This window comes from Colobus angolensis, unplaced genomic scaffold, assembly GCF_000951035.1.
Source record: "Colobus angolensis palliatus isolate OR3802 unplaced genomic scaffold, Cang.pa_1.0 Scaffold57, whole genome shotgun sequence".
Classification (NCBI taxonomy): Eukaryota; Metazoa; Chordata; class Mammalia; order Primates; family Cercopithecidae; genus Colobus; species Colobus angolensis.
Genome location: NW_012119265.1, coordinates 11,708,140 through 11,732,598, shown reverse-complemented (window position 1 = coordinate 11,732,598; position 24,459 = coordinate 11,708,140). Strand labels below are relative to the sequence as shown.

Here is a 24,459-nt window from a genome sequence, read left to right as displayed (position 1 = left end):
AGAAATCCCCAAAGAGAATTTCATTTATTGATATTATCGTGAAGAGCTTTCAAGTTGAGCAAAATGATGTATATCCAAAACAATTGTGAAAAAAAAGGCCTAGATGAATGCATCAGTACAAATAACAATTCCCAGGAAACTCACACTGAGAAATAGCAGGGTAAAATGTTCACTCCAAAGGACTTAAGGTGTAAGAATGCGGACAGACTGAACAACCCGCTGATTTTGACCTAAATAAATGACCCAAGACATATGGTAACAAAAGCTCTATCCAAGAAATTGGGCTACAGCCATCAGTTCCTTAATCACTTTCCCTCCACCAATCCACGAACTGGATTAGAACATTAGAACATGAGAAACTTCATAGCGATGTGTGGGATGCTGGGAAAGACAGATTAAGTGCCATTTTTACCCAAAGAGAGCATGTGCCAACTGATTAAATGTTGAGGGTTTTAGCCCATTGTCTTACGTTATTGGTGGGCCAGTTTCTCCAACTTGAAGAAACAGCCCTGACAAAGTGAGAAGATTTCAAAAATCTGAGGGAATTTAGAGTCAACCCCCAGTTATTCAGGGTTGACTCTCACATTTGGAAAACATCTAGGATCCTGACTTTTCTTCCTTGCAACACGTAATCCATCTTCTCCCTCTCTCTTCCCCTCACCCCAGCCAATCTCTTTTTGGGCCTTTTCGCTGTTCATTAGGCAATTCAAATAAAGGGTGGGCAAAGAAAATAACCTGAAAAAAATGGGTGCAACTAAAATTTATGAAATTGATTTATGAATCTTGGATCTGGAATAGGTTTCCACAGAAAGAAATTGAAACTCTTGGTCACAAATCTGTTATTCTGGTTTTTGATGGTTATCAGTCAATGAATGAATCATTATTTACCTATCAATACCTTGAATAATGTAACAATTTAGATTTTTGTAGTTATAAGTATTTTTAAAATATCGAGAATGTGGCCAGGCGCGGTGGCTCAAGCCTGTAATCCCAGCACTTTGGGAGGCCGAAACGGGCGGATCACGAGGTCAGGAGATCGAGACCATCCTGGCTAACATGGTGAAACCCCGTTTTTTCTAAAATAATACAAAAAAACTAGCCGGGCGAGGTGGCGGGCGCCTGTAGTCCCAGCTACTTGGGAGGCTGAGGCAGGAGAATGGCGTGAACCCGGGAGGCGGAACTTGTAGTGAGCTGAGATCCGGCCACTGCACTCCAGCCTGGGCGACAGAGCGAGACTCTGCCTCAAAAAAAAAAAAAAAAAAAATATCGAGAATGTGCTTTTGGTTGTCATTTAGGCAGACAATAAATTAGCCCCAAATGATCAGAATGGGTAATATTTGTGCTATGAGTCCCATCTGCCTAAGCAAACGGATCTTTTTCTCCCCTATACCACCCCCTCCAATGACTCAAAATAATAAAAATGTACCTGTCCCGCGGTGTCATACAGTCCGAGCAAGTGTTGCTTGCCTCCCACAGTCACAGTCACTAGGGGAGAAGAGAAGAGGAGAGTCCATAAACACAAGCTTCAATCAGGCACCTTCACATTTTTTCCATGCCAGCATCTCCTTGGGCAGCAAGGAGAAGCATATGCCTCGCCTATGTACATTCTAAACCAAGTTGACAGCATAATTTCCAAATGAAAGGTAACCTTGGGCTGCAGTGATGGCAGATGGTCTTAGCCAAGTCCAGATTTCTCAACAGAGATGAATATTATTGGTGCCACCAGGACACTCTGTGGGCTACCCACCCATCCTTATTCAGCTCTGGAACACCAAGATTCTGATGAGAAAGAATGCTGGGCCCCTTTTTCATTAGTTATTGCCTTGTTTTCTTTGGTTTGGGACACCTTTCGGGGCACAGAATTGTGTAAGTAGCTTGTCTATTAGAAATCTCTCTGCTTTGAAATATTTATAAAACCCTAAAAACAGAGGATATTATCATACCTATTAATACATGTTTTTATAGTCTATAAAGCAAGGCAAATAGTTAAATGAGAAGGGCTTAGTGTTCATTTTGAAAAGTTTTTAAAAATTAGATATTCCTGTGCTTTAGCACAATTGATTCATTATGATTTTGAGCTTTAGTTGCAGAAGACGTTGTATAGGTTCAGTCTTCCATACATAAAGGGTGTTTAGAGGGTGACAAGTAATGAGTTTGACTTACTCAGTAGCTTACTGCTTTGCCAAGGAATTGTGCCCTGAAAATGAGAAGCAAAACAGGGATAGCAACCACTCTGTACATGTCTGGAAATGAAAGTCTCAACTTGAAACTAAACTGAGATTGAACAGATTGAATGCAGGAGTAATAGAATTCTTTTCGTGAATGGAAAGAGCAAATTTAAATTTCCAAAAAAAAAACTGAATCGCTTTTTGGAAAAAGGAAATAAAATATGAAGAAAAGTATGAATTTTTTCTCTTGTTAAAATGTGCAAATTCAATGTGAAGATGATTTTTGAGTCTTTCTATCATTAGCTGTGCAGGAAATGAAAGATAAACTGAACAGCAATCTTTTATAACCGTATCTCTAACAGCCAAATTCTCTAGCCTGCTGCTTAGAGTTGCTGATTCGGTGTTGATTTTACTTTTATTTCTTTTCAGGTTCATGGGCTACATGTATACAAGGAACTTCTTAATGGCTCATTCTTTGAAAAGCAAAGCACTTGTTTAAAAGCACTATGTCCCCAGACACTGGGAACTATTTTTCTAATCTACTCAGATCAACATGTGTTCAGCTTGATAACATGGCTGCAACCACTCAGATGACCTGTTAAATGTGTATTTTAAAATGGTGAACCTAGCTCCATCCACCCCTGGTTACCATGCTGACAGAAGAAGGGCGTTTAAACGTTTTCACTTCCTTTCACAAGTCAGGCTAGCCATAGAAATGGAGGTGAGGCTGTGTGGCCCAGAGCTCTCGTCCTGTTTAATTTTTCCTCTTCATGCACAACGGCAGAAGAGAGCCCAATCAGATATTTCTGAAATCTGCCTAAATGGTTTCTTCAGTGACCAGTTCACTAACTTGTCATAGATTAGGCATGAAGGGAGACATCCAGCTATTACAGCATGGAATCTCGAGTGAGCCCAGTACGTGCAGGTCAGGGGCAGCTGTTCCAGAGACCCCTTAGACGGTCTCATGACATACAGTCCGGAGGCCATCTGTGGAGTGATTCCTAGAAGTCGAGTCATCCTCACTGCCCCACTGGGCACTGCAAATATTCCTAAGCAATGGCTCCGACCTATGTTACTGGAACCCTGGGGCGCCTGCTCAGAGATTCCTTGCTTTCTCGGTCATTCTCTTCAGTCTGTTTTTCCTCGGGCCTCACCCTTTTCTCCTGAGGCAGCTTTGATCCCCGGGAATTTCTCCAGGCCTGAAGTGAGCACAGGAAGGTGAGGTAGTGGGCGGAGGGTCTGGGCAAAGCTTTCTCTTTCCTCTGTTCTTTCCTTCTTCAAGAGTCTACCGGGTTCCTGGACTGAACTCAGTGGTGGGAGTAGAAAGACCAGATACAATTCTTCCTGCCATGGAGCATGGAGACAAGTGGTTTCCTGGCAAAGCATGGGCACTGTGCAGTGAGGCATGAGCTGTGTCAGGGACAGTGTGAGGGGTGTGGGGGCCTGCGGCAGGGGCGCTGCTGGCTGTGCACATGTCTGCACACACACACTGCTGGAGCTGGATCAGAAAAGGCTTTCTGAGCCAAATACGAAAAGAGGAAGTCAAACTATCCTTCTTTGCTGACAATATGATTCTATACCTAGAAAACCATAAAGACTCTGCCAAAAGGCTCACAGAACTGATAAATGACTTCAGTATAGGTTCAGGATACAGAAATCAATGTACAAAAATCAGTAGTATTTCTATACACCAATAACATTCAGGCTGAGAGACAAATCAAGAGCACAATCCCGTTTACAATAGCCACACAAAAATAAAATACCTACATCTCTACAAGGAGAACTATAAAACCCTGCTGAAAGAAATTATAGATGATACAAACAAATGGAAAAACATTCCATGCTCATGGATTGGAAGAATCAATATTGTTAGAATGGCCATACTGCCCAAAGCAATACAGATTCAACAGCCTTCCTGTCAAACTACTGTAAACCAAAAATAAAATTCTAAGCCCCCCAATTGACTGAGTGGAACCCTCCTCTTGGTTAAGGGCATTCCAAAGTAAACCTGAAAAACTAGGTCAGGCCATGATGGGAACGGGGACTGGGTGGAACATGCCTTATCATACTCTCCTCCCTTTGGAATTTAGGCACAGCTGACCAACATTAACATGAAAACAGAGGTCTTGTGACTGACAAAACAGACTCTGTAGTAATAAGACACCAAATTGCAACCTGACTCTAGTATAGCATCACATGACAGAGAACAAGCCTTGAAAGAAACCAAAGTATTTTCCCCTAAAATATCTTTGAGACATTTTGAAATGGCCCTGAAAAACTGTCTCTTGTCTACAATCCATAGAAAATTCCTTTCCCTTTTCATGTCTTTTCCTGATCCAGGAGAGATTTAACTAAGAGTCTGGCACCTTTTAGGGTCTGACAAGAGACACCTACCATTTGTTCTCTCTGAAGCCTGCTACCCAGAGGCTTCATCTATATAACTATCTATCTATAATATAGATAGGTTGCAGAACCTTGGTTTCTGCAACTCTCCTTATCTTAACTACAAACATTTATTTCTGTTGACTTCAACTTTTCAGACAGAGCTTAACCCTTTCAACCAATTGCTGATCAGGAAATCTTTAAAACCACCTATGACTTGGAAGCCCTTGGGCTTTGAGACGTCATGCCTTTCCAGGCCTAATCAACATATACCTTACATGTACTGATTTATGTCTCTGTAACTTCTGTCCCCCCTAAAATGCATAAAATCAAGCTGTAAGCAACCATCTTGGGGACATGTTCTCAGGACCTCCTGGGGCTGTGTCGTGGGTCATGGTTTTTACATTTGGCTCAGAATAAATCTCTTCAAATATCCTACAAAGTTTGACTTTTTATCATTGACACTACCAGTGTCATTTTTTACAGAATTAGAAAATACTGTTCAAAATTTCATGTGGAATCAAAAAAGAACCTGAATAGCTAAAGCAATTCTAAGCAAAAAGAACAAAGCCAGAGGTATTACATTACCCTACTTCAAACTATACTATATGGCTACAGTAAACAAAACAGTGTGGTACTGGTGCAAAAACAGACACATAGACCAGTGGAACAAAATAGAGAATCCTGAAATAAAACTGCACACCCACAGCCATCTGAAGTTTGATGAAGTTTACAAAAATAAGAAATGGAGAAAGGACACCCTACTCTATAAATGGCGCCAGGATAGCTGGCTAGCCATATGCAGAAGAATGAAACTGGACCCTTACCTTTCGCTATATGCAAAAATGAACTCAAGATGAATTAAAGATTTAAATATAAGACCTCAAACTATCAGAATTCTAGAAGAAAACTCAGGAAACACCATTTTGAACATTGGCCTTGAGAAAGAAATTATGACTAGGTCCTCAAAAGCAGTTGTAACCAAAACAAAAATGGACAAGTGGAACCTAATTAAACTCAAGATCTTCTGCACAGCAAAACAAAAACAAAACAAAATGAACTATCAACAGAGTAATCAGACAACCTATAGAATGGGAACAAATATTCACAAACCACACATCCGACAGACATATAATATTCAGAATCTATAAGGAACTTAAGCAAAAACAAAAAAGCTTTCTAATAACGACATGAACAGATACTTCTCAAAAGAAAATATACAAGTGACCAACAAACATGTTTATGAAAAAATGTTCCACATCACTAATCTTCAGAGAAATGCAAATCAAAACTATAGTAAAATACCATCTCACACCAGTCAGAATGGCTATTACTAAAAAGTCAAAAAACAACTGATGCTGGTCAGACTGTGGAGAAAAGGGAAACTTTATACACTGTTCGTGGAAATGTAAATTAGTTCAGCCATCGTGGAAAGCAGTTTGAATATTTCTCAAAGCACTTGAAACTACCATTTGACCTAGCAATCCCATTGCTGGGTAGATATCCAAAAACAAAAAACAAAAAACAAAAAATTGTTCTTCCAGAAAGGCATATGCACTTATATGTCCATTGTAGCACTGTTCACAATAGCAAATACATGAAATCGATCTAGGTGTCCATCCAGGATGGACTGGATAAAGAAAGCCTGGTGCATATACCTCATGGAATACTATGTAGCCATAGAAAGAATAAAATCATGTTCTTTGTAGCAACGTGGATGCAGCTGGAGGCCATTATCATAAACTAATTAATGCAGAAACAGAAAACCAAGTACTGCATGTTCTCATAAGTGGGAGCTGAACATTGGGTACTCATGGACACAAAGATGGCAACGATAGACAGTGGGGACTACTAGAGTGGGGAGGGAAAAAGGGAGGGATGGGTTGCAAAACTAACTATTGGGTACTATGCTTACTACCTGGGTATGTAGTACGCATAGTACTCAGGTGATGGGTGCATACCCCAAACCTCAGCATCATGCATGATACCCATGGAACAAACCTACAGATGTACTCCCTGAATCTAAAATAAAAGTTGAAATTGAAAAAAGAAAAGGCTCTCTGGAGGAGACGGTGTCTGAGCTGAGTTCCTGAGGATGTCCAAGAGCTACCCAGGGTGCACTGGGGCAGGAATAGCTGTGGTCCTGTGCTGGCCAGGGTGCACTGGGGAAGATGATGCCAAGAAGGTGGGCACACAGGGTGGGGCTGCCCTAGCTCACTAACTGAGGCTTCATTCTGATGGCTTTGTTAAGCTGTGAAATCCTGAATTATTCTTTTCCTCAAAATGAGTAAAAGAGAAGGACTTAAAATAATTTCCTCGAGTTAAGGCAAAATGGTGGGGGAAGGGAGGACACCATTTTGGGTGTGGAAGCCATGTTGGATGTTCAGCTTTGCTGTATAGTGGCTGTCTAGTCTGTCTGTGTGTGGGGTCACTCCTGCTGGAGGAATCCTAAAAGAGGGGACCAGAGCTTGTGCTCTTAACGTTTCATTTCCTCTTTTCTGCCCTTTTATTCTCTCATTCTATCAGAAGGAAGATAAGTACATCATGCAGTTTATGCCAGAGGATGTCAAGGGACAGCCAGAGATAGATCAAGTGTCAGTCAAACATTGGGGTTATACGGGTCATGGCTGTGTGAGTCCTTATCTTGGACTAGCAGTGGATGCCTTATTGCTTGCCAACCTGTGTCCTGTGAGGCTTCTCAATTTGGAAATGAGTCAGTCACACCTGTACAGAAGGAAGGTACTGTCATAAAATGCTAATGGTAAATGTAGTGAGGTTCAAAGAGCAGGATCTTTCAAGTCAGATAGTTCTCTATTTGAATCCTATCGCTGCTATTCATCACTGTAATGACCTTGAGAAAGTCACCTACGGTCTCTGAGCCCCTCTTTCCTTATCTATTAAAAATGGGGGATAACATCACCTGCCAAAGAAAGTACTTGTGAGGAGGAAATTAAATGAGAAAATGCCCAGCACATAGTCTGACCTATGGTGGGTGCTAAACAACTGTTATTTTTCCTCTTTCAGCAAATGCTTGTTGAACCCGTTCTAAGGACAAGGACTAGCTTGTCTTGCTCTCCACTGAATACTCAGTGCACATTAACTGGCACATGGTGTGATCTTAGTGTTTGTGAATTACTAGTCATTTTCTACCCTATAATAGGTATTTAGATCTGTCTGATATTCTCCACTGGACAGGAAGATCCTCGAGGGCAGAGTCTCCATGCCCACTATACCCCACAGTACACAGCCAGTTCCTGGCATACACAATAGATGCTGAATACACAGTACGGATATAGAGCACTGGGAGCAGAAGAAAGTTCTTCAAAATGTGCAGAGGGGCATCTTGAAGCTCCTGGCAAGATTGGAACTGCTGGGAAGGGCCTATAGCCAGCAAATCTGCCTGGCAGACAGTGCTCAGACTGAAATCTCAGATCACCTTCTATCCCTGGAGCTATTAGTGTTGTTTTCTGAGCTTAGAGAGGTTTTAAAGAGAGTAGGTCAAATGATCTGCTAATGGCTCAGATGGTTCTCTCAATAAAGCATGAAAAGTTGTCAGTGACCTGGTAAGTATGTAAAATGAAGGTCCTTTTCCCCAAATCCATTAAACTCTTTGCTCTCTTGTCTGTCTTCTTTGAGTGAATTGGAGTGGTTAATTTTGTGACTTGGTGTGAGATGCTAATGAAGTCTAAGTCCTGGTCTTGCTGTCTTGAGTTTCACCCAGAGAGAAAATACCTCAGGTAGAACTTAACGTCTACTTCCCTCAGCATTTCAGTTATCTCACAAAACAATGTGTGTTCTGCAAATCTGGATGAGGAAGTGTCGGTCATGCCAGTAAACCATCAAAGCCCCTTCCTCATTGGGTTGGCTGTCTCGGCTGCCAAGAGTGGTCTTTTGAAGTCAATATTATGAATATAGGATGGCTTTCAAGAGAAATGTTGGAAATGTCAGGTCAATTACAGGGATGCCTCCAAGTGCCATTCAGTTGCTAGCACATAACCAGCTGTCTGCATTCTTGTGTCTCGTGTACTGTATTTGCCAGGTAGAATGAGGCACACCTGACTATGTGGTGTATGTAGTACCACAAAGCTGCTATGTTGGAGGAAGAAACACTGGATTCTGGATATAGCAAGAAATATAATTTTAGGAAAGTTAAAAACACAACTTTCATGTAAATATAGGATGAGCACATAGCAAAGATTTATTAACTCGTTTGTGAGTGAACCTGCAAGATGGTAAATCTTGTTCAAAGAACATTTTGAAGAACTAGGCATTTATAATATTTAAAAAGCAATGTTAGGCCAGGTGCAGTGGCTCATGCCTGTAATCTCAGCACTTTGGGAGGCTGAGGCAGGAGGATTGCTTAAACTCAAGAGTTTGAGACCAGCCTGGGAAACAAAGTGAGACCCCATCTCTACAAAACATAAAAAAGAAAAATTAGCTGGCCGTGGTGGTGTGCATCAGTAGCCCCAGCTACTTGGGAGGCTGAGGCGGGAGGATGCTTAATCCCAGGAGATCAAGGCTGCAGTGAGCCATGTTTTTGGCACTTCACTCCAGAGCTTGGGTAACAGAGTAAGCCACTGTCTGGAAAAAAAAAAAAAAAAAAAAAAAGAAAAAAACCAGGAAAAAAAGAAAAAAGACAATGTTAGCATACGTGGTTAGTTTCAATAGAAAACTGGCTATTGTCCTATAGAAAAGATAACTTCTGATGTTGTTTCCACTACATTGGAATTGTTTGCATCTCTGCTCATCAAAATTTACAAGTTAACATGTAACTTCATAAAGTCTAAGCTTGTAGTTAACAGCAGAGAGAAACAAAAGTATTTCCCTTAGATAATTAATAATTAATTGATCCTTGAGGGTGAGGGTGCACAGCATGACACTGAAAGGACATGTTGCATGCTTTTGGCCTTACATCCCAGTTTCAAAGGCTTTTTATAATGCCTGAATTTTAAAAAATGTAACTTTATTTTAGGTGCAGGGGTTCATATACATGTTTGTGACATAGGTGTATTGCGTACTAATGGGGATTGGGCCTTTAGAGTGTACCCATTGCCCAGATTGTGAACACTGTGCTCATTAGGTAGTTTTTCAACACTTGCCCCTCTCCCAATGCCTGAATTTGAGTCCATGTTGCTACTTAGTTTGTGAAATGATGGGAAGTAGTCACTGGGCCTCTGTCTCACCCAGAAAGTGAACAAATTGTGTGTACCCTAATGGGGCAGAAGAAACTATACGAAGTCAGGGGTAATCATCACAACTGGGCATCTATGCATAGAGGGCTGCATGAAATGGAGAATTTAGATGAGCATTTGTAATTCTGACCCTCATCATGCTGACCGAGTATCTTCAGCAGCTTCCACTGCCCCTTTCTCATCTGAACTGATCCTTATCTCCTGCTCCTCTTCCTTTTCTGTGGCCTGGACGATCCTGTCCGGGACAGTGACTTACTTAGTTCCAGCGTTTGCTCCTGCAGGCTGCTTTTGTGCTTTTTTGACCTATTTTAAGGCTTATAGACATTCATGTACCTTTGATAAGGAACAAACTCACAAGCATCAGGGTTGAAATTCTCTTCAAATCAAAATAAGTTAGCAGTTAATATGAAACTAGAAACAATGCATTTACATAAATATGAGTGGTGGTGAGTTCTTTCCTGGTAGAGTTTCATTCTTCTTCTTAATGCTGCTGGAAATTCTTCTCCCCCGTGCACACCAGCTTGCCTCTGCCAGCTCCCTTGTTTCCCTTCTTTGCAAAGAGTGCCTCTTGTCACCTGAGCTGCAGGCTGTGTGTAGATGTGAAATGAAAGTTGTTCAGGGAAGTCTCTTATTTGTTGTGCTGGCATGAGGTCCTGTTTTCGTAGAACAAAGATGGAACAGAAAACCAAAGAGGTTTCCTGAGAATATGTTAGGATTTTGAGCTGAGGGCTTGCTTTCCTTAGGTCCTGTATATTCGTCCTGCAATAATGAGAGTCCCATTTGAATAGGGTAACATACAAGTGCCATGCACTTCCAGCCTTGGTCTTGTTTCTTTTCTCCTTTAGGTATGTCTATTGTGACTTGTGATTTGGTTTGTAGTTGTGCCAGTTTGTTGTTGTTGCTGTTGTTGTTGAGGCAGAGTCTTGCATTCCAGGCTGGAATGTGGTGGCATGATCTCAACTCACTGCAACCTCCATGTCCCGGGTTTAAGCGATTCTCCTGCCTCAGCCTCCCAAGTAGCTGGGACTACAGGCACAAACCATGATGCTCAGCTAATTTTTTTTGTATTTTTTTTTTTTTTTTTTAGTAGAGATGGGGTTTCGCCACATTGGCTAGACTGGTCTCAAACTCCTGGCCTCCAGTGATCTGCCTGCCGTGGCCTCCCAAAGTGCTGGGATTATGGGCGTGAGCTACCACGCCTGTCCAGTTGTACCAATTTGTAACCTCCCTGGATTTTAAAGCAGGAGAACTGGTTGGAGACCCACTGTGAACAAACTCTTGAACCTTGAGCAAGTTGCAACTTCCCTAAGCCTTTATTTTCTTATTGGCAAAATGAGGTTCATTTCAGGGCAAAGGAGATTATAAATATGAAAGTTTTGTATGTCAAAACTTACACAAATGTAAGGTGGTATCACTGGGCAAATGGCTTCTGAATTAACAATACCTCTGGGAACAGAGCTTCCTGGAATAAAGTTGCCCTGGTTCTGGGGTGAGGTGGATATTTAGGGAAAGGTCTGCCCTTTTCAGCACCTGTTTGATGATGGAAGAGGAGGAGGAGGAGAAGGAGGAAGAGAAGGGAGAGGAATTTGCCTAGTTCCAGGACTCTGGGATGAAGCCAAACCAAAGACAGAGCCACAATTCCAAGACATCCACATCCTGGAATTTCAGTCTTGCTTGACCTCACTCTTCCTTCCTCAGCATTTATTTGATCTCCACATCCTGCCAATTCCACCTGCTATTTATCTTTAGAATCCGACTCTTCCTTACCATCCTCTTAGCTGTCCCCGTTAGCGCCCCCAGCCCCACCTTGTCAACTGCGAAAGTTTTCTAGTCGGCATCCCATTTTCCAGGCTCATCTTCCGTCCTTCCTTTCCTCACTGCAATCAGACTAACACAGCTGCATCTCCCAATCATCTCCAAGATAACATTCAAATACCATCTAAGAGCTTACAAAGTCTTTGCAATCTGGTCCCTGGCTTACCTTTCCAGCTCTCTTTTATGTTTTACCCTCCTACAACCCAAACTTCTTGCAATGTGTTGTATTCGTGATGCCTTTGCTTAAACTGTTCCCTCTGGAATTCTGGAAAAGAAATTCTGGAATGCTTTCTCCATACTCGTTAGCTTGGAAAACTCCCACAACCTGGAAAACTCACTTCCATCATGCTTCTCTGATGCCCCCCAAATATCTTAAGCCTGTTTTGTGTTTACTCATCCATGTCATAAGAAGCAGTGTATTATTTATTCTCATGTCCCGGGGTCTAACATAGGCTGGGCATGTAGCTCCATAAATATTGGCTGAGTGAATGAAAGTGCATTATACTCCAACCAAATTGAAGGTTTTCATGGAGGCATCTATTTTCTCTCGATGAGTCCTTGGCATTTCCCAAAGGGTCATCCGTTAGCTTTTCTGGATACTTAGTGGCAGAATGGGTCACCAGCAATGACATTAGAATGGGCTCACCTGCTGTGAGGGGATGCCATGGCTCTGCTAGATGGAATCTGTGTTTGGAACTCTCCTCCACTTCCCAGTCAACTTTCACCAGCTACAAGGCTACCTGACTCAAGGCCAGTGTGGCAGGACCCCTGGCAAGATGTCTGAGGTTCCAACTGAAGCCAGGCCAGCCTGACATTAGCCACAGAGGACAGGGGAGTTGTTTTTTAAGTAAGACTTTGGGAAGAAGTGACCAAGTTGTAAGTTCTGATAAAAGTGGAATAATACATTCCTGTCAATAGTTTTCGAAAATTATTAGGCTTCTAAAAATTGTATTAGATGCCAGCTATACCTAGTTGGAAAATGTGATGGAAAATATCTTTTTCACAATAACAATAAAAACTATAAAGTGTCCAGGAATGTGCAAGACCTTCATGAAAAAAAAAAAAAAAAAAAAGCACACCACTTTGCTGAGATACCTAAAAGAAAACAAATAGAAAAACAGCTCATGTTCTTGGGTTGAAAGCTTCATAGTGTAAAAATGTCAGACGTTCCCAATTTAATAAATTTCAAGTCATTTCAATAGGACTTTTTTCAGCTGGAAACATGACAAAGTGATTATAGTGGCCATATGAAAAATTAAACTGGTGAGAATAGCTAATAATGAAAAAGAATGGCAGGATGTCTATGTTAACATATATGGCATACTGTATTGTTAATGTGTATTATAGTTTTACTAATTAAAGCAGTTCAGCTCCAGCATAATAATCATGGGAATAAACAGGATTTTCTGTCTGTCACAGTGCCTATGTGACATATGTAAGGTTTTGGTGTATGATAAATGACATTTCAAATCAGTGGGAAAAGAAGAAGTAGTCAATGTATTGTATTTATCCAATTGATTACTATTTGGAAATAAAAAAGACTTTGAAAATACAAAAGCAAATGATGAAATCTATAAAGAAAAACATATGGATATATTTGAATTTAAAAAAAGAAAGGTAAAATAGGTCATTGGATGGGGTAAAAAAAAGAAAGGTAAATATACTGGGAAAATGGTTATAATATATCTTCATATATTATCAAAGAAGATTATATCTTTGATACATAAACAGGTTTTCTAACTAATAAGGATTAACCCAAAAGAAAATAAGAAAGAATACAGACAATTTACAAAGAAATAAATACAAAGGGCAAATTAACATTGGAGTGAAAACAATTTAAATTAAAGAGAGATACAACCTTGGGTCATTCAAACTGGCAATGCCGAAGAGAAGAAATACCCAGTGCTGGTGAGTGCATAAAGATGTAGACACTTCACACTGCTGGAGAAAATGCAAATTAATGGCTTAATTTTTTTGGAAAGCCATTTGGCAATATAGATCAAAAGCCTAAACAGGAAACATCTTTTTCACATTTGACTCGGCAATCTTATTCTGCAGTGTATCCCCCATGACAGAATAAAAGCTAATGTAGTATTGATATAAATAGAGGGCATTTGGTAATTATGGTAAAAAAAATCTGTACATGTGTACAACAATGTGTATATGTAAGTCTATCCGTCATCAAAGTGTTTATGGTAGCTAACAGTTGGAAACCATTTACACACTCAACAGTCAGGGACTGGTCCTCAGCAGTTACAGAGCAGCCTTAAGACCGAACCTTTTTAAAAAATAATGGGGAATGTGGTAAAATATTCAGGATATAATGTGCAGATAGCAGGAGATAAAGTTCTACATGTATATGTAAAATAACCACAGAAAACACTTTATTTTTTCCATTCTTTGCTATCATGAACCTGTACAACAGTTAGAAAAACTAGTATTTGGGTGTGGTTATTGTGCTGTTGTCAATGTATATACAGATTGGATTAAATGTCATTTAACTTACCTCCCATCACTTAAATTCTATCATTTCTCCTATATTGACTCTCAGAAGCTTTCATCTTAGGCTTATCCAGATTTATTTTAGACTGTAAGACCAAGCTTATAATTTTACGAGTAGAATGTGTGATGAATAGGTCTGCTGCAGTGGAGGTTCATAAACTATGTATTGCAGAGCAACTCATCTTTTTCAGAAAACTATGATGAACCACTAATGCTCTACCTATACTTGTTTTCCAGAGGTACCAAGAAAATATTGTGCATTTGAGAATGTGGGAATCTGCCAAAATCTATTAATTATAAACTGAAAGAAATATATGAGCTGTAAAGACAACAATAGTAAATTGGTTCTAAATATAGCCCTTTATTGACAATGTCTAGGCATAGTGAGATAAACTAGCCAAGTGAATAATTAGTGTGTGTTTCTGCTCTCAATAACTTCTTTCCCAGATGATTACAATATAATTTGGAGAACATTAAGCCATTTTTCTCTGTTTCCTACTTTGGTGCATGGTTGTCATCCTAAGATTATATTTACTTGCCTGTCTCTTTGTTATTCAGTCCTAGAATTTTATGTATTGGTGTTTTTTCCATTATTTATTTCATTTATCTTTTTCTAATATCCCCAGCCAGAATATGGGTTCTTTTTAGGTAACAAACATAGGTTCTTTTCAGATAAAAATAAGGTAGCCTTATTTTTTTATTTCTTAATATAGGTCAAGAAATATTCATATCTGCTGATTCACATTTGATGGTTAATTATGATTGGGGGAGGATTATATATATGATAATTTGAGATAAAACAGTGGTTGGATCCTTTCTGTAATAAATATATGCAAGACCATCTTTCACTGTTACCTTTATTATTAAGTATGTTCTCAGAGTTTGTATAAGGTAAGAAGTCTACCACTTCTCTGTCCTTGTTCACATATTTTTCCTAATTGTTTTCCTTCAAAGCACCTACAAATAAAAATATAATTTTTGGGATGCTTATCAGCAACACAAAGTGCATGGTTAGCTAGTCCTCTTAAGGAGAGTTTCAAAGTTGGTGAAAGGATGCACTTAACGTTGACTCCCTTCAGAACCTATGTTATGCATTGTCACTGAAAGATAGAAAGATGCCTTGTGCAGTATCTGGCTCCTGGGGTCAATAGGCTCACTAGATTAGCAGTCTGAGGATTCGAGTTGTTATTCTTGGCTTTGCTGATGCTTTTCTGTCCGGTTTTAGGTAAGGTATAATTAATTCACTAGAGTTTCTGTGCATTTAAAGGCATTTAAGGCTGAGGCAGGCAGATCACGAGGTCAGGAATTTGAGACCAGCCTGGCCAACATGGCAAAATCCTGTCTCTACTAAAAATACGAAAATTAGCCAGGCATGGGTGGTGCACACCTGTATTCCCCAGCCACCCAGGAGACTGAGGCAGGAGAATTGCTTGAATCCGGGAGGCGAAGGTTGCAGTGAGCCGAGATCATGCCACTGCACTCCAGCCTGGGGGTCAGAGTGAGACCCCATCTCAACAAAACAAAACAAAGCATTTAAAAAATACAACTCAAATATAAATGGGAACCATGTGGTACATTCTCATGGTGGCTTCACATACAAGGAAACACTCAGTACCTGCAGCCAAAAACACTTGTAAACCATTCTGATCTCACCTGAAAGACAAAGACACCAGAGGGGATTCCAATCCCGAACCGTAGCACTGCTTCTTAAAACCACCTTCTTCTCAGTACTTTTCATGGCCTGCCACAGCCTTGAAGCTTTGCTTCTACACTCTGTAGCAGCTGGCCTTTGTAAAGAGTTTAGTTTCCTTTCTGGCAACTCAGGAAAGCCCAGGGCATGACTGGTACCTTCATACTCTCTTTTGGGCTGTTGGGGAGAGGGAAGCTGGGTGGCCAAGGGTGCTTTCTCTCTTCAGTCAAAGAAGGGGAAAGTAGAAGGAGGGGAATGATGATAAACTTTTATAATTTAACACTTTTTCTTGTAGTCCCAACATAGAACATTTATAATACTATACACACACACACACACACACACACACACACACACACACACATATATATAAACATATATATACACACACACAGGTCAAGGGGGTATTTGCTAAACTCTCTTATTATACTAACCTCATATCTTTCTCTTGGAACCTGTAGATACTCAGCTGCGTAAAGTATGACACTGTCAAGGCTAGCATGGGTGGCTGAAACTGCAATCTCTATTAGACCAGAAGGTTAAAGGCTCCAGGGTAGGAAAGGGAATTAGAAATAAGATGACAGCCATCTTTGTTTTTTTTTTTTTTTTTTTTTTGAGATGGAGTTTCGCTCTTGTTGTCCAGGCTGGAGTGCAATGGTGTAATCTTGGCTCACTGCAACCTCCACCTCCTGGGTTCAAGCAATTCTCCTGTCTCAGACTCCTGAGTAGCTGGGATTACAGGTGCCCGCCACTACACCCGGCTTATTTTTGGTATTTTTAGTAGAGACTGGGTTTCACCATGTTGGCCAGGCTGGTCTTAAACTCCTGACCTCAGGTGATCTGCCTGCCTCGGCCTCGCAAAGTGCTGGGATTACAGGTGTGAGCCAGATGACAGCCCTCTTGGAGTCAGTCACTAATGGGTTACAGGCAAAATGAGGTTGTGCCAGGGAGCCCTGTGGATGTGGGGTTGGGACTTCCCCTGGATGGGGGGATGTGAAATCACCTCCCCTCCTCTGTCCTCGTGGAGTATTCAGGAACTGGTGTGGGAGTAAGGCTGGGGAGGGGTGGTATTCAGTGGCTTTGCCAGTAACTACAGAGAAATGATAGCCTTGTGAAAAAAAATCAGAGGAGGGGAAAAAAGTCATATTTGCTGGGGAGAAGGATGGGGTCGGTGGGGAAGGAATATGGTGAGAAAGGAAGGAGGATGTAGGGAGCTGTGGGCTACTGTAACCTGAATCCATCTTTGAAAGCACCTCCTAAGAAGAAGCGGCTGGTTCAGTCTGGTTTGCTAGGCTGTCCGGGCCTGGCTCACAGCTTCCGTGGTACCTTCATTGTTGCCCTAACCTGACCTGGTGACTCAGATAGCTCTCTGACCTGTGGCCTCTCTCTGCTTCCATCAGTCTTGACCTATGACCCTTCATCTGGGAAAACCCAAATGAATTCTGGAGGATTGTTAAACTTCTTGTCTGAGCTGGCTCTGCCTGGAAGAGCAACTCAGCTTGAGCTGGACTTGGTTCTTGAGTGGACAGGGGTCAGGGATGCTGGGGACTGGGTCGGGGCAAGCTGATAAAGAGACTTTTTTTTTTTTTTTGGAGACAGTCTCACTGTGTCTCCCAGACTGGGGTACAGTGGTGCCATCTCGGCTCACTGCAACCTCCAGCTCCTGGGTTTAAACAATTCTCCTGCCTCAGCCTCCTTAGTAGCTGGGACTACAGGCATGTGCCACCATGCCTGGCTAATTTTTTTTTTTTTAAGACAGAGTCTCGCTCCATCGCCCAGGCTGGAGTTCAGTGGTACAACGTTGGCTCACTGCAACTTCCACCTCCCGGGTTCAAGCGATTCTCCTGCCTCAGGCTCCTGAGTAGCTGGGACTACAGGTGCATGCCACCATGCCTGGCTAATTTTTGTGTTTTTAGTAGAGATGAGTTTCATCATGTTGATCAGGCTGGTCTCAAACTTCTGACCTCATGATCCGTCCGTCTCGGCCTCCCGAAGTGCTGGGACTACAGGTGTGAGCCACGGCGCCTGGCCATTTTTGGATGTTTTTAGTAGAGATGGGGCTACACCATGTTGGCCAGGCTGGTCTTAAACTCCTGACCTCGTGATCCACCTGCCTCGGCCTCCCAAAGTGCTGCTATTACAGGCATGAGCTACTGCACCTGGCCAAGAGACTCTTGTCACTTTGGTCCAGCCTATTCTTTCCTGGGGGGACTGATACATTACTGAGCCCTGCCCTCCAAGAAGGGACTGGCCAAGAGACAAAGGATGTTACAGAAGAGCCACGTGTGGGTATGATTGGGGTGGGCTGCAGTAGCATACTGATTACCTTTGCTGTCGCTCTGGCATCCCTATCTTGTGAAGCTTGCGCTTCTCCCTCCCCTCCAGTCACAAATTTCTAATGAGGGCTATACAGTGGGACTGTGCACTCTGATCCACAAGCTCTTGCTTAAAGGACAAATGTCTAGCAGAGTATTTGGCCCACTGTAGGGATTCAACAGATGGACAATAAATAAAAGAATATTTTTAGTCACGGAGATGCTGGTCCCCAGTTGGCACATAGTGCAGGGAGTAAGTGACACAGGCATGAGCTGTGGAAGCATGTGGTTGAGGAATAAAGGATAAACACGTGGCCAGGCATGATAGCTCACACCTGTAATCCTAGTGCTTCGGAAGGCCAAAGCAGGAGGATTGCTTCTTGAGCACAGGAATTCAAGAAGAGCCTGGGCAACATAGCAAGACCTTGTCTCTACCAGAAAAAAAAAAAAAAAAGTTAGCCAGGTGGCATGGACCTGTACTCTTAGTGACTTGGGAGGCTAAGGCAGGAGTATTGCTTAAGCCCAGGAGTTGGAGGCTGCAGTGAGCTACGACTGGATCACTGCACTCCATACACTCCATCCTGGGCAACAGAGTGAGACCCTGTCTCTTAAAAAAGGTAAAAAAAAAAAAAAAAAAAAAAAAGGATAAAGGTGCCATAATGATTTGCAAATGCCCCAGTGACACAGAATATCCTTCTGTTCATGGTAGAGCTGGCATTCTTGGTGAAGTCAAGGCAAGAGCCTCTTCTTAAGGCTGCAAGACATGTGTGGCTCCAAAACAGAGATAGGAAAGCTCACACCTGGATTGGTGGCCCTTCAGTTGAGTGTGAGACAGGGCAGAAGGCAGGGCTGGAGCTGTTTTCTCCTCCTGCTGCCATCACAAGTGCATTTGAATCAGGAGCTTGGAGTGGGGGAGGGTAAGGCTGCGGGGAGGTGGAGCTGGGTGGTGGTGGTGGTTCTTGTTAATGTGAAAGTTCTAACTCGGAGGGTCTGGTGGGCCCTGAGAATCTATTTTTCTGATAAGCTTCTAGGTAGTGCCCTTGCTACTGGTCTGCAGACCCCACTTCAAGTGACAAGGCTCTCATCCTTCCCTTAAATGTAGCTTCTCTGAGCCCCTAAGGTGTTGACAGATACGTATAAAGGAAGCAGTGTATTCCACAAAGGAAATGCAGAAAGGAAGCTGGGTCAGGACAGCAGCTGGAGTGCTCATCCTTGCCCCATCACTGGTCGCCAGACCTTAAGAGGGTGGGGACATGGTCCCAGATGAATTCCTGTAGAGAGCTACAGGGACCTGCTGTGGGAAGAACCTCCCGAGAGGGCTGATGGTCACCTTGGGGGATTTGAAGCATGGAAGGGACTATGGCCAAAAAGAGATGAAAGAGATGAAATTGTAACAAAGTAACCTTAGGTCTTGGAAAAATTTCTCTTGCTCCCCTGGGTCATTATTAAGGGGTTGATGGCCTCAACATTTGAGAGTATGAGTTAAGGGAGGAAAGTGAGCAATGGGGGCCAAGAAGGCTGCAAAAAGGGCTGCTCTTCTGTTGTTTAGTGCAATATTTCAGTAGATTGTACTCAGCAGCTTGGATCGCTATAAAAACCCAACGTGCTTTCTTCTATATGGGGACTTCAAGAGTCCTTTTGAAGTTCTGTGACATAATTTTAAAGATGTGCTTCTGGACCTGTGGAAGTACCCACTGTTGTTCTCTGCTCATCTGTCCATCTGTCTACCATGGCAGCCTGTGTGGGTATGGCTTTAGGAGCAGCTGGGGAAGTCACACAAGTTTATCTTCTCTGGGTGAGCTCCGCTTTCGCTGCTTTCTCCTCCCTGGCCTTAGAAGTTGGTATCCTGCTTTTCTCTTCTCCTTGACTAAAATCTATTCAATTTTCTTTCTTTCCCGCACACTGAGCTACTACAAATGCTTAATAACTGACTGGACTGTGAACTCCTGACAGACAAAGAGAAGCCTCTAGGGCCCAGCACAGTGCCTTGCAAGTAATGAGTATTCAATTAATGAGGTTTGCTGAATGAATGGATGGCTTAAATGCTCCCCCCCCCACCCCCAGGAGCGCATACATTTCACAGGGGATCACATCAAACGGATAAAGCTCTGCTAGGGGTCTCAGGAGCATCTGGTGGACTAGAGGGGAGTTGTCGAGTCTTGTAGCTTTCCCAGCACCCAAAAAATCATAGCAGAAGACCATGGTGATACTTTCTGGTACGCATGCCAGGAGATACAGTTGTTGAATTGAAACTGATCAATTCTAGAAAATAAGGAAGCCTACTGAGCCCCTGGCTTGGGCTCACTCCAGGATAGACAGTGATGGAGTGTTTGGCCATTTCCCAGCACTGACAGCCGAGACAACGGCTGATCCGGTCCTGTGTGACATAAGGCAGCCGTTGCAGTTGTCAATTTCAGGACCTGGGGGATCGGCTCAAGACCTTGACCCCCAGTTCTGCAAGGGGCTGGCTCTACCACCACTCCAACCACTGTGCTGCCTGGGGGCACTGTGGGGCACAGTTCTAGAGCTGAAGCGACTCTGCTTCCAAATCTGACTCCCAACCAAGAGACAGAGAGAAAAACAGAACACACCTGCTAGTTAGGTTCCAGACTTAAGAATTAGTGAAAATAGGCCGGGCGTGGTGGCTCACGCCTGTAATCCCAGCACTTTGGGAGGCCGAGACCATCCTGGCTAACCCTGTGAAACCCCGTCTCTACTAAAAAATACAAAAAACTAGCCAGGCGAGGTGGCGGGCGCCTGTAGTCCCACCTACTCGGGAGGCTGAGGCAGGAGAATTGCTTGAATTTGGGATGAGGAGGTTGCAGTGAGCTGAAATTGCGCCACTGCACTCCAGCCTGGGTGACAGAGCAAGACTCCATCTTCAGGAAAAAAAGAAAAAAGACAATGTTAGCATACGTGGTTAGTTTCAATAGAAAACTGGCTATTGTCCTATAGAAAAGATAACTTCTGATGTTGTTTCCACTACATTGGAATTGTTTGCATCTCTGCTCATCAAAATTTACAAGTTAACATGTAACTTCATAAAGTCTAAGCTTGTAGTTAACAGCAGAGAGAAACAAAAGTATTTCCCTTAGATAATTAATAATTAATTGATCCTTGAGGGTGAGGGTGCACAGCATGACACTGAAAGGACATGTTGCATGCTTTTGGCCTTACATCCCAGTTTCAAAGGCTTTTTATAATGCCTGAATTTTAAAAAATGTAACTTTATTTTAGGTGCAGGGGTTCATATACATGTTTGTGACATAGGTGTATTGCGTACTAATGGGGATTGGGCCTTTAGAGTGTACCCATTGCCCAGATTGTGAACACTGTGCTCATTAGGTAGTTTTTCAACACTTGCCCCTCTCCCAATGCCTGAATTTGAGTCCATGTTGCTACTTAGTTTGTGAAATGATGGGAAGTAGTCACTGGGCCTCTGTCTCACCCAGAAAGTGAACAAATTGTGTGTACCCTAATGGGGCAGAAGAAACTATACGAAGTCAGGGGTAATCATCACAACTGGGCATCTATGCATAGAGGGCTGCATGAAATGGAGAATTTAGATGAGCATTTGTAATTCTGACCCTCATCATGCTGACCGAGTATCTTCAGCAGCTTCCACTGCCCCTTTCTCATCTGAACTGATCCTTATCTCCTGCTCCTCTTCCTTTTCTGTGGCCTGGACGATCCTGTCCGGGACAGTGACTTACTTAGTTCCAGCGTTTGCTCCTGCAGGCTGCTTTTGTGCTTTTTTGACCTATTTTAAGGCTTATAGACATTCATGTACCTTTGATAAGGAACAAACTCACAAGCATCAGGGTTGAAATTCTCTTCAAATCAAAATAAGTTAGCAGTTAATATGAAACTAGAAACAATGCATTTACATAAATATGAGTGGTGGTGAGTTCTTTCCTGGTAGAGTTTCATTCTTCTTCTTAATGCTGCTGGAAATTCTTCTCCCCCGTGCACACCAGCTTGCCTCTGCCAGCTCCCTTGTTTCCCTTCTTTGCAAAGAGTGCCTCTTGTCACCTGAGCTGCAGGCTGTGTGTACATGTGAAATGAAAGTTGTTCAGGGAAGTCTCTTATTTGTTGTGCTGGCATGAGGTCCTGTTTTCGTAGAACAAAGATGGAACAGAAAACCAAAGAGGTTTCCTGAGAATATGTTAGGATTTTGAGCTGAGGGCTTGCTTTCCTTAGGTCCTGTATATTCGTCCTGCAATAATGAGAGTCCCATTTGAATAGGGTAACATACAAGTGCCATGCACTTCCAGCCTTGGTCTTGTTTCTTTTCTCCTTTAGGTATGTCTATTGTGACTTGTGATTTGGTTTGTAGTTGTGCCAGTTTGTTGTTGTTGCTGTTGTTGTTGAGGCAGAGTCTTGCATTCCAGGCTGGAATGTGGTGGCATGATCTCAACTCACTGCAACCTCCATGTCCCGGGTTTAAGCGATTCTCCTGCCTCAGCCTCCCAAGTAGCTGGGACTACAGGCACAAACCATGATGCTCAGCTAATTTTTTTTGTATTTTTTTTTTTTTTTTTTAGTAGAGATGGGGTTTCGCCACATTGGCTAGACTGGTCTCAAACTCCTGGCCTCCAGTGATCTGCCTGCCGTGGCCTCCCAAAGTGCTGGGATTATGGGCGTGAGCTACCACGCCTGTCCAGTTGTACCAATTTGTAACCTCCCTGGATTTTAAAGCAGGAGAACTGGTTGGAGACCCACTGTGAACAAACTCTTGAACCTTGAGCAAGTTGCAACTTCCCTAAGCCTTTATTTTCTTATTGGCAAAATGAGGTTCATTTCAGGGCAAAGGAGATTATAAATATGAAAGTTTTGTATGTCAAAACTTACACAAATGTAAGGTGGTATCACTGGGCAAATGGCTTCTGAATTAACAATACCTCTGGGAACAGAGCTTCCTGGAATAAAGTTGCCCTGGTTCTGGGGTGAGGTGGATATTTAGGGAAAGGTCTGCCCTTTTCAGCACCTGTTTGATGATGGAAGAGGAGGAGGAGGAGAAGGAGGAAGAGAAGGGAGAGGAATTTGCCTAGTTCCAGGACTCTGGGATGAAGCCAAACCAAAGACAGAGCCACAATTCCAAGACATCCACATCCTGGAATTTCAGTCTTGCTTGACCTCACTCTTCCTTCCTCAGCATTTATTTGATCTCCACATCCTGCCAATTCCACCTGCTATTTATCTTTAGAATCCGACTCTTCCTTACCATCCTCTTAGCTGTCCCCGTTAGCGCCCCCAGCCCCACCTTGTCAACTGCGAAAGTTTTCTAGTCGGCATCCCATTTTCCAGGCTCATCTTCCGTCCTTCCTTTCCTCACTGCAATCAGACTAACACAGCTGCATCTCCCAATCATCTCCAAGATAACATTCAAATACCATCTAAGAGCTTACAAAGTCTTTGCAATCTGGTCCCTGGCTTACCTTTCCAGCTCTCTTTTATGTTTTACCCTCCTACAACCCAAACTTCTTGCAATGTGTTGTATTCGTGATGCCTTTGCTTAAACTGTTCCCTCTGGAATTCTGGAAAAGAAATTCTGGAATGCTTTCTCCATACTCGTTAGCTTGGAAAACTCCCACAACCTGGAAAACTCACTTCCATCATGCTTCTCTGATGCCCCCCAAATATCTTAAGCCTGTTTTGTGTTTACTCATCCATGTCATAAGAAGCAGTGTATTATTTATTCTCATGTCCCGGGGTCTAACATAGGCTGGGCATGTAGCTCCATAAATATTGGCTGAGTGAATGAAAGTGCATTATACTCCAACCAAATTGAAGGTTTTCATGGAGGCATCTATTTTCTCTCGATGAGTCCTTGGCATTTCCCAAAGGGTCATCCGTTAGCTTTTCTGGATACTTAGTGGCAGAATGGGTCACCAGCAATGACATTAGAATGGGCTCACCTGCTGTGAGGGGATGCCATGGCTCTGCTAGATGGAATCTGTGTTTGGAACTCTCCTCCACTTCCCAGTCAACTTTCACCAGCTACAAGGCTACCTGACTCAAGGCCAGTGTGGCAGGACCCCTGGCAAGATGTCTGAGGTTCCAACTGAAGCCAGGCCAGCCTGACATTAGCCACAGAGGACAGGGGAGTTGTTTTTTAAGTAAGACTTTGGGAAGAAGTGACCAAGTTGTAAGTTCTGATAAAAGTGGAATAATACATTCCTGTCAATAGTTTTCGAAAATTATTAGGCTTCTAAAAATTGTATTAGATGCCAGCTATACCTAGTTGGAAAATGTGATGGAAAATATCTTTTTCACAATAACAATAAAAACTATAAAGTGTCCAGGAATGTGCAAGACCTTCATGAAAAAAAAAAAAAAAAAAAAGCACACCACTTTGCTGAGATACCTAAAAGAAAACAAATAGAAAAACAGCT

At 42.5% G+C, this 24,459-nt stretch overlaps 1 protein-coding gene across 1 annotated transcript in view; it reads right to left on the bottom strand.

The window, feature by feature from the left end:
* RHOJ (ras homolog family member J) overlaps nt 1–24,459 on the bottom strand; it is a 111,008-nt gene that overhangs the window by 24,236 nt on the left and 62,313 nt on the right. The window contains exon 2 of the mRNA XM_011961961.1: nt 1,427–1,485. Coding sequence (XP_011817351.1) covers nt 1,427–1,485 — 59 coding nt within the window. The remainder of the gene's footprint in view (nt 1–1,426; nt 1,486–24,459) is intronic.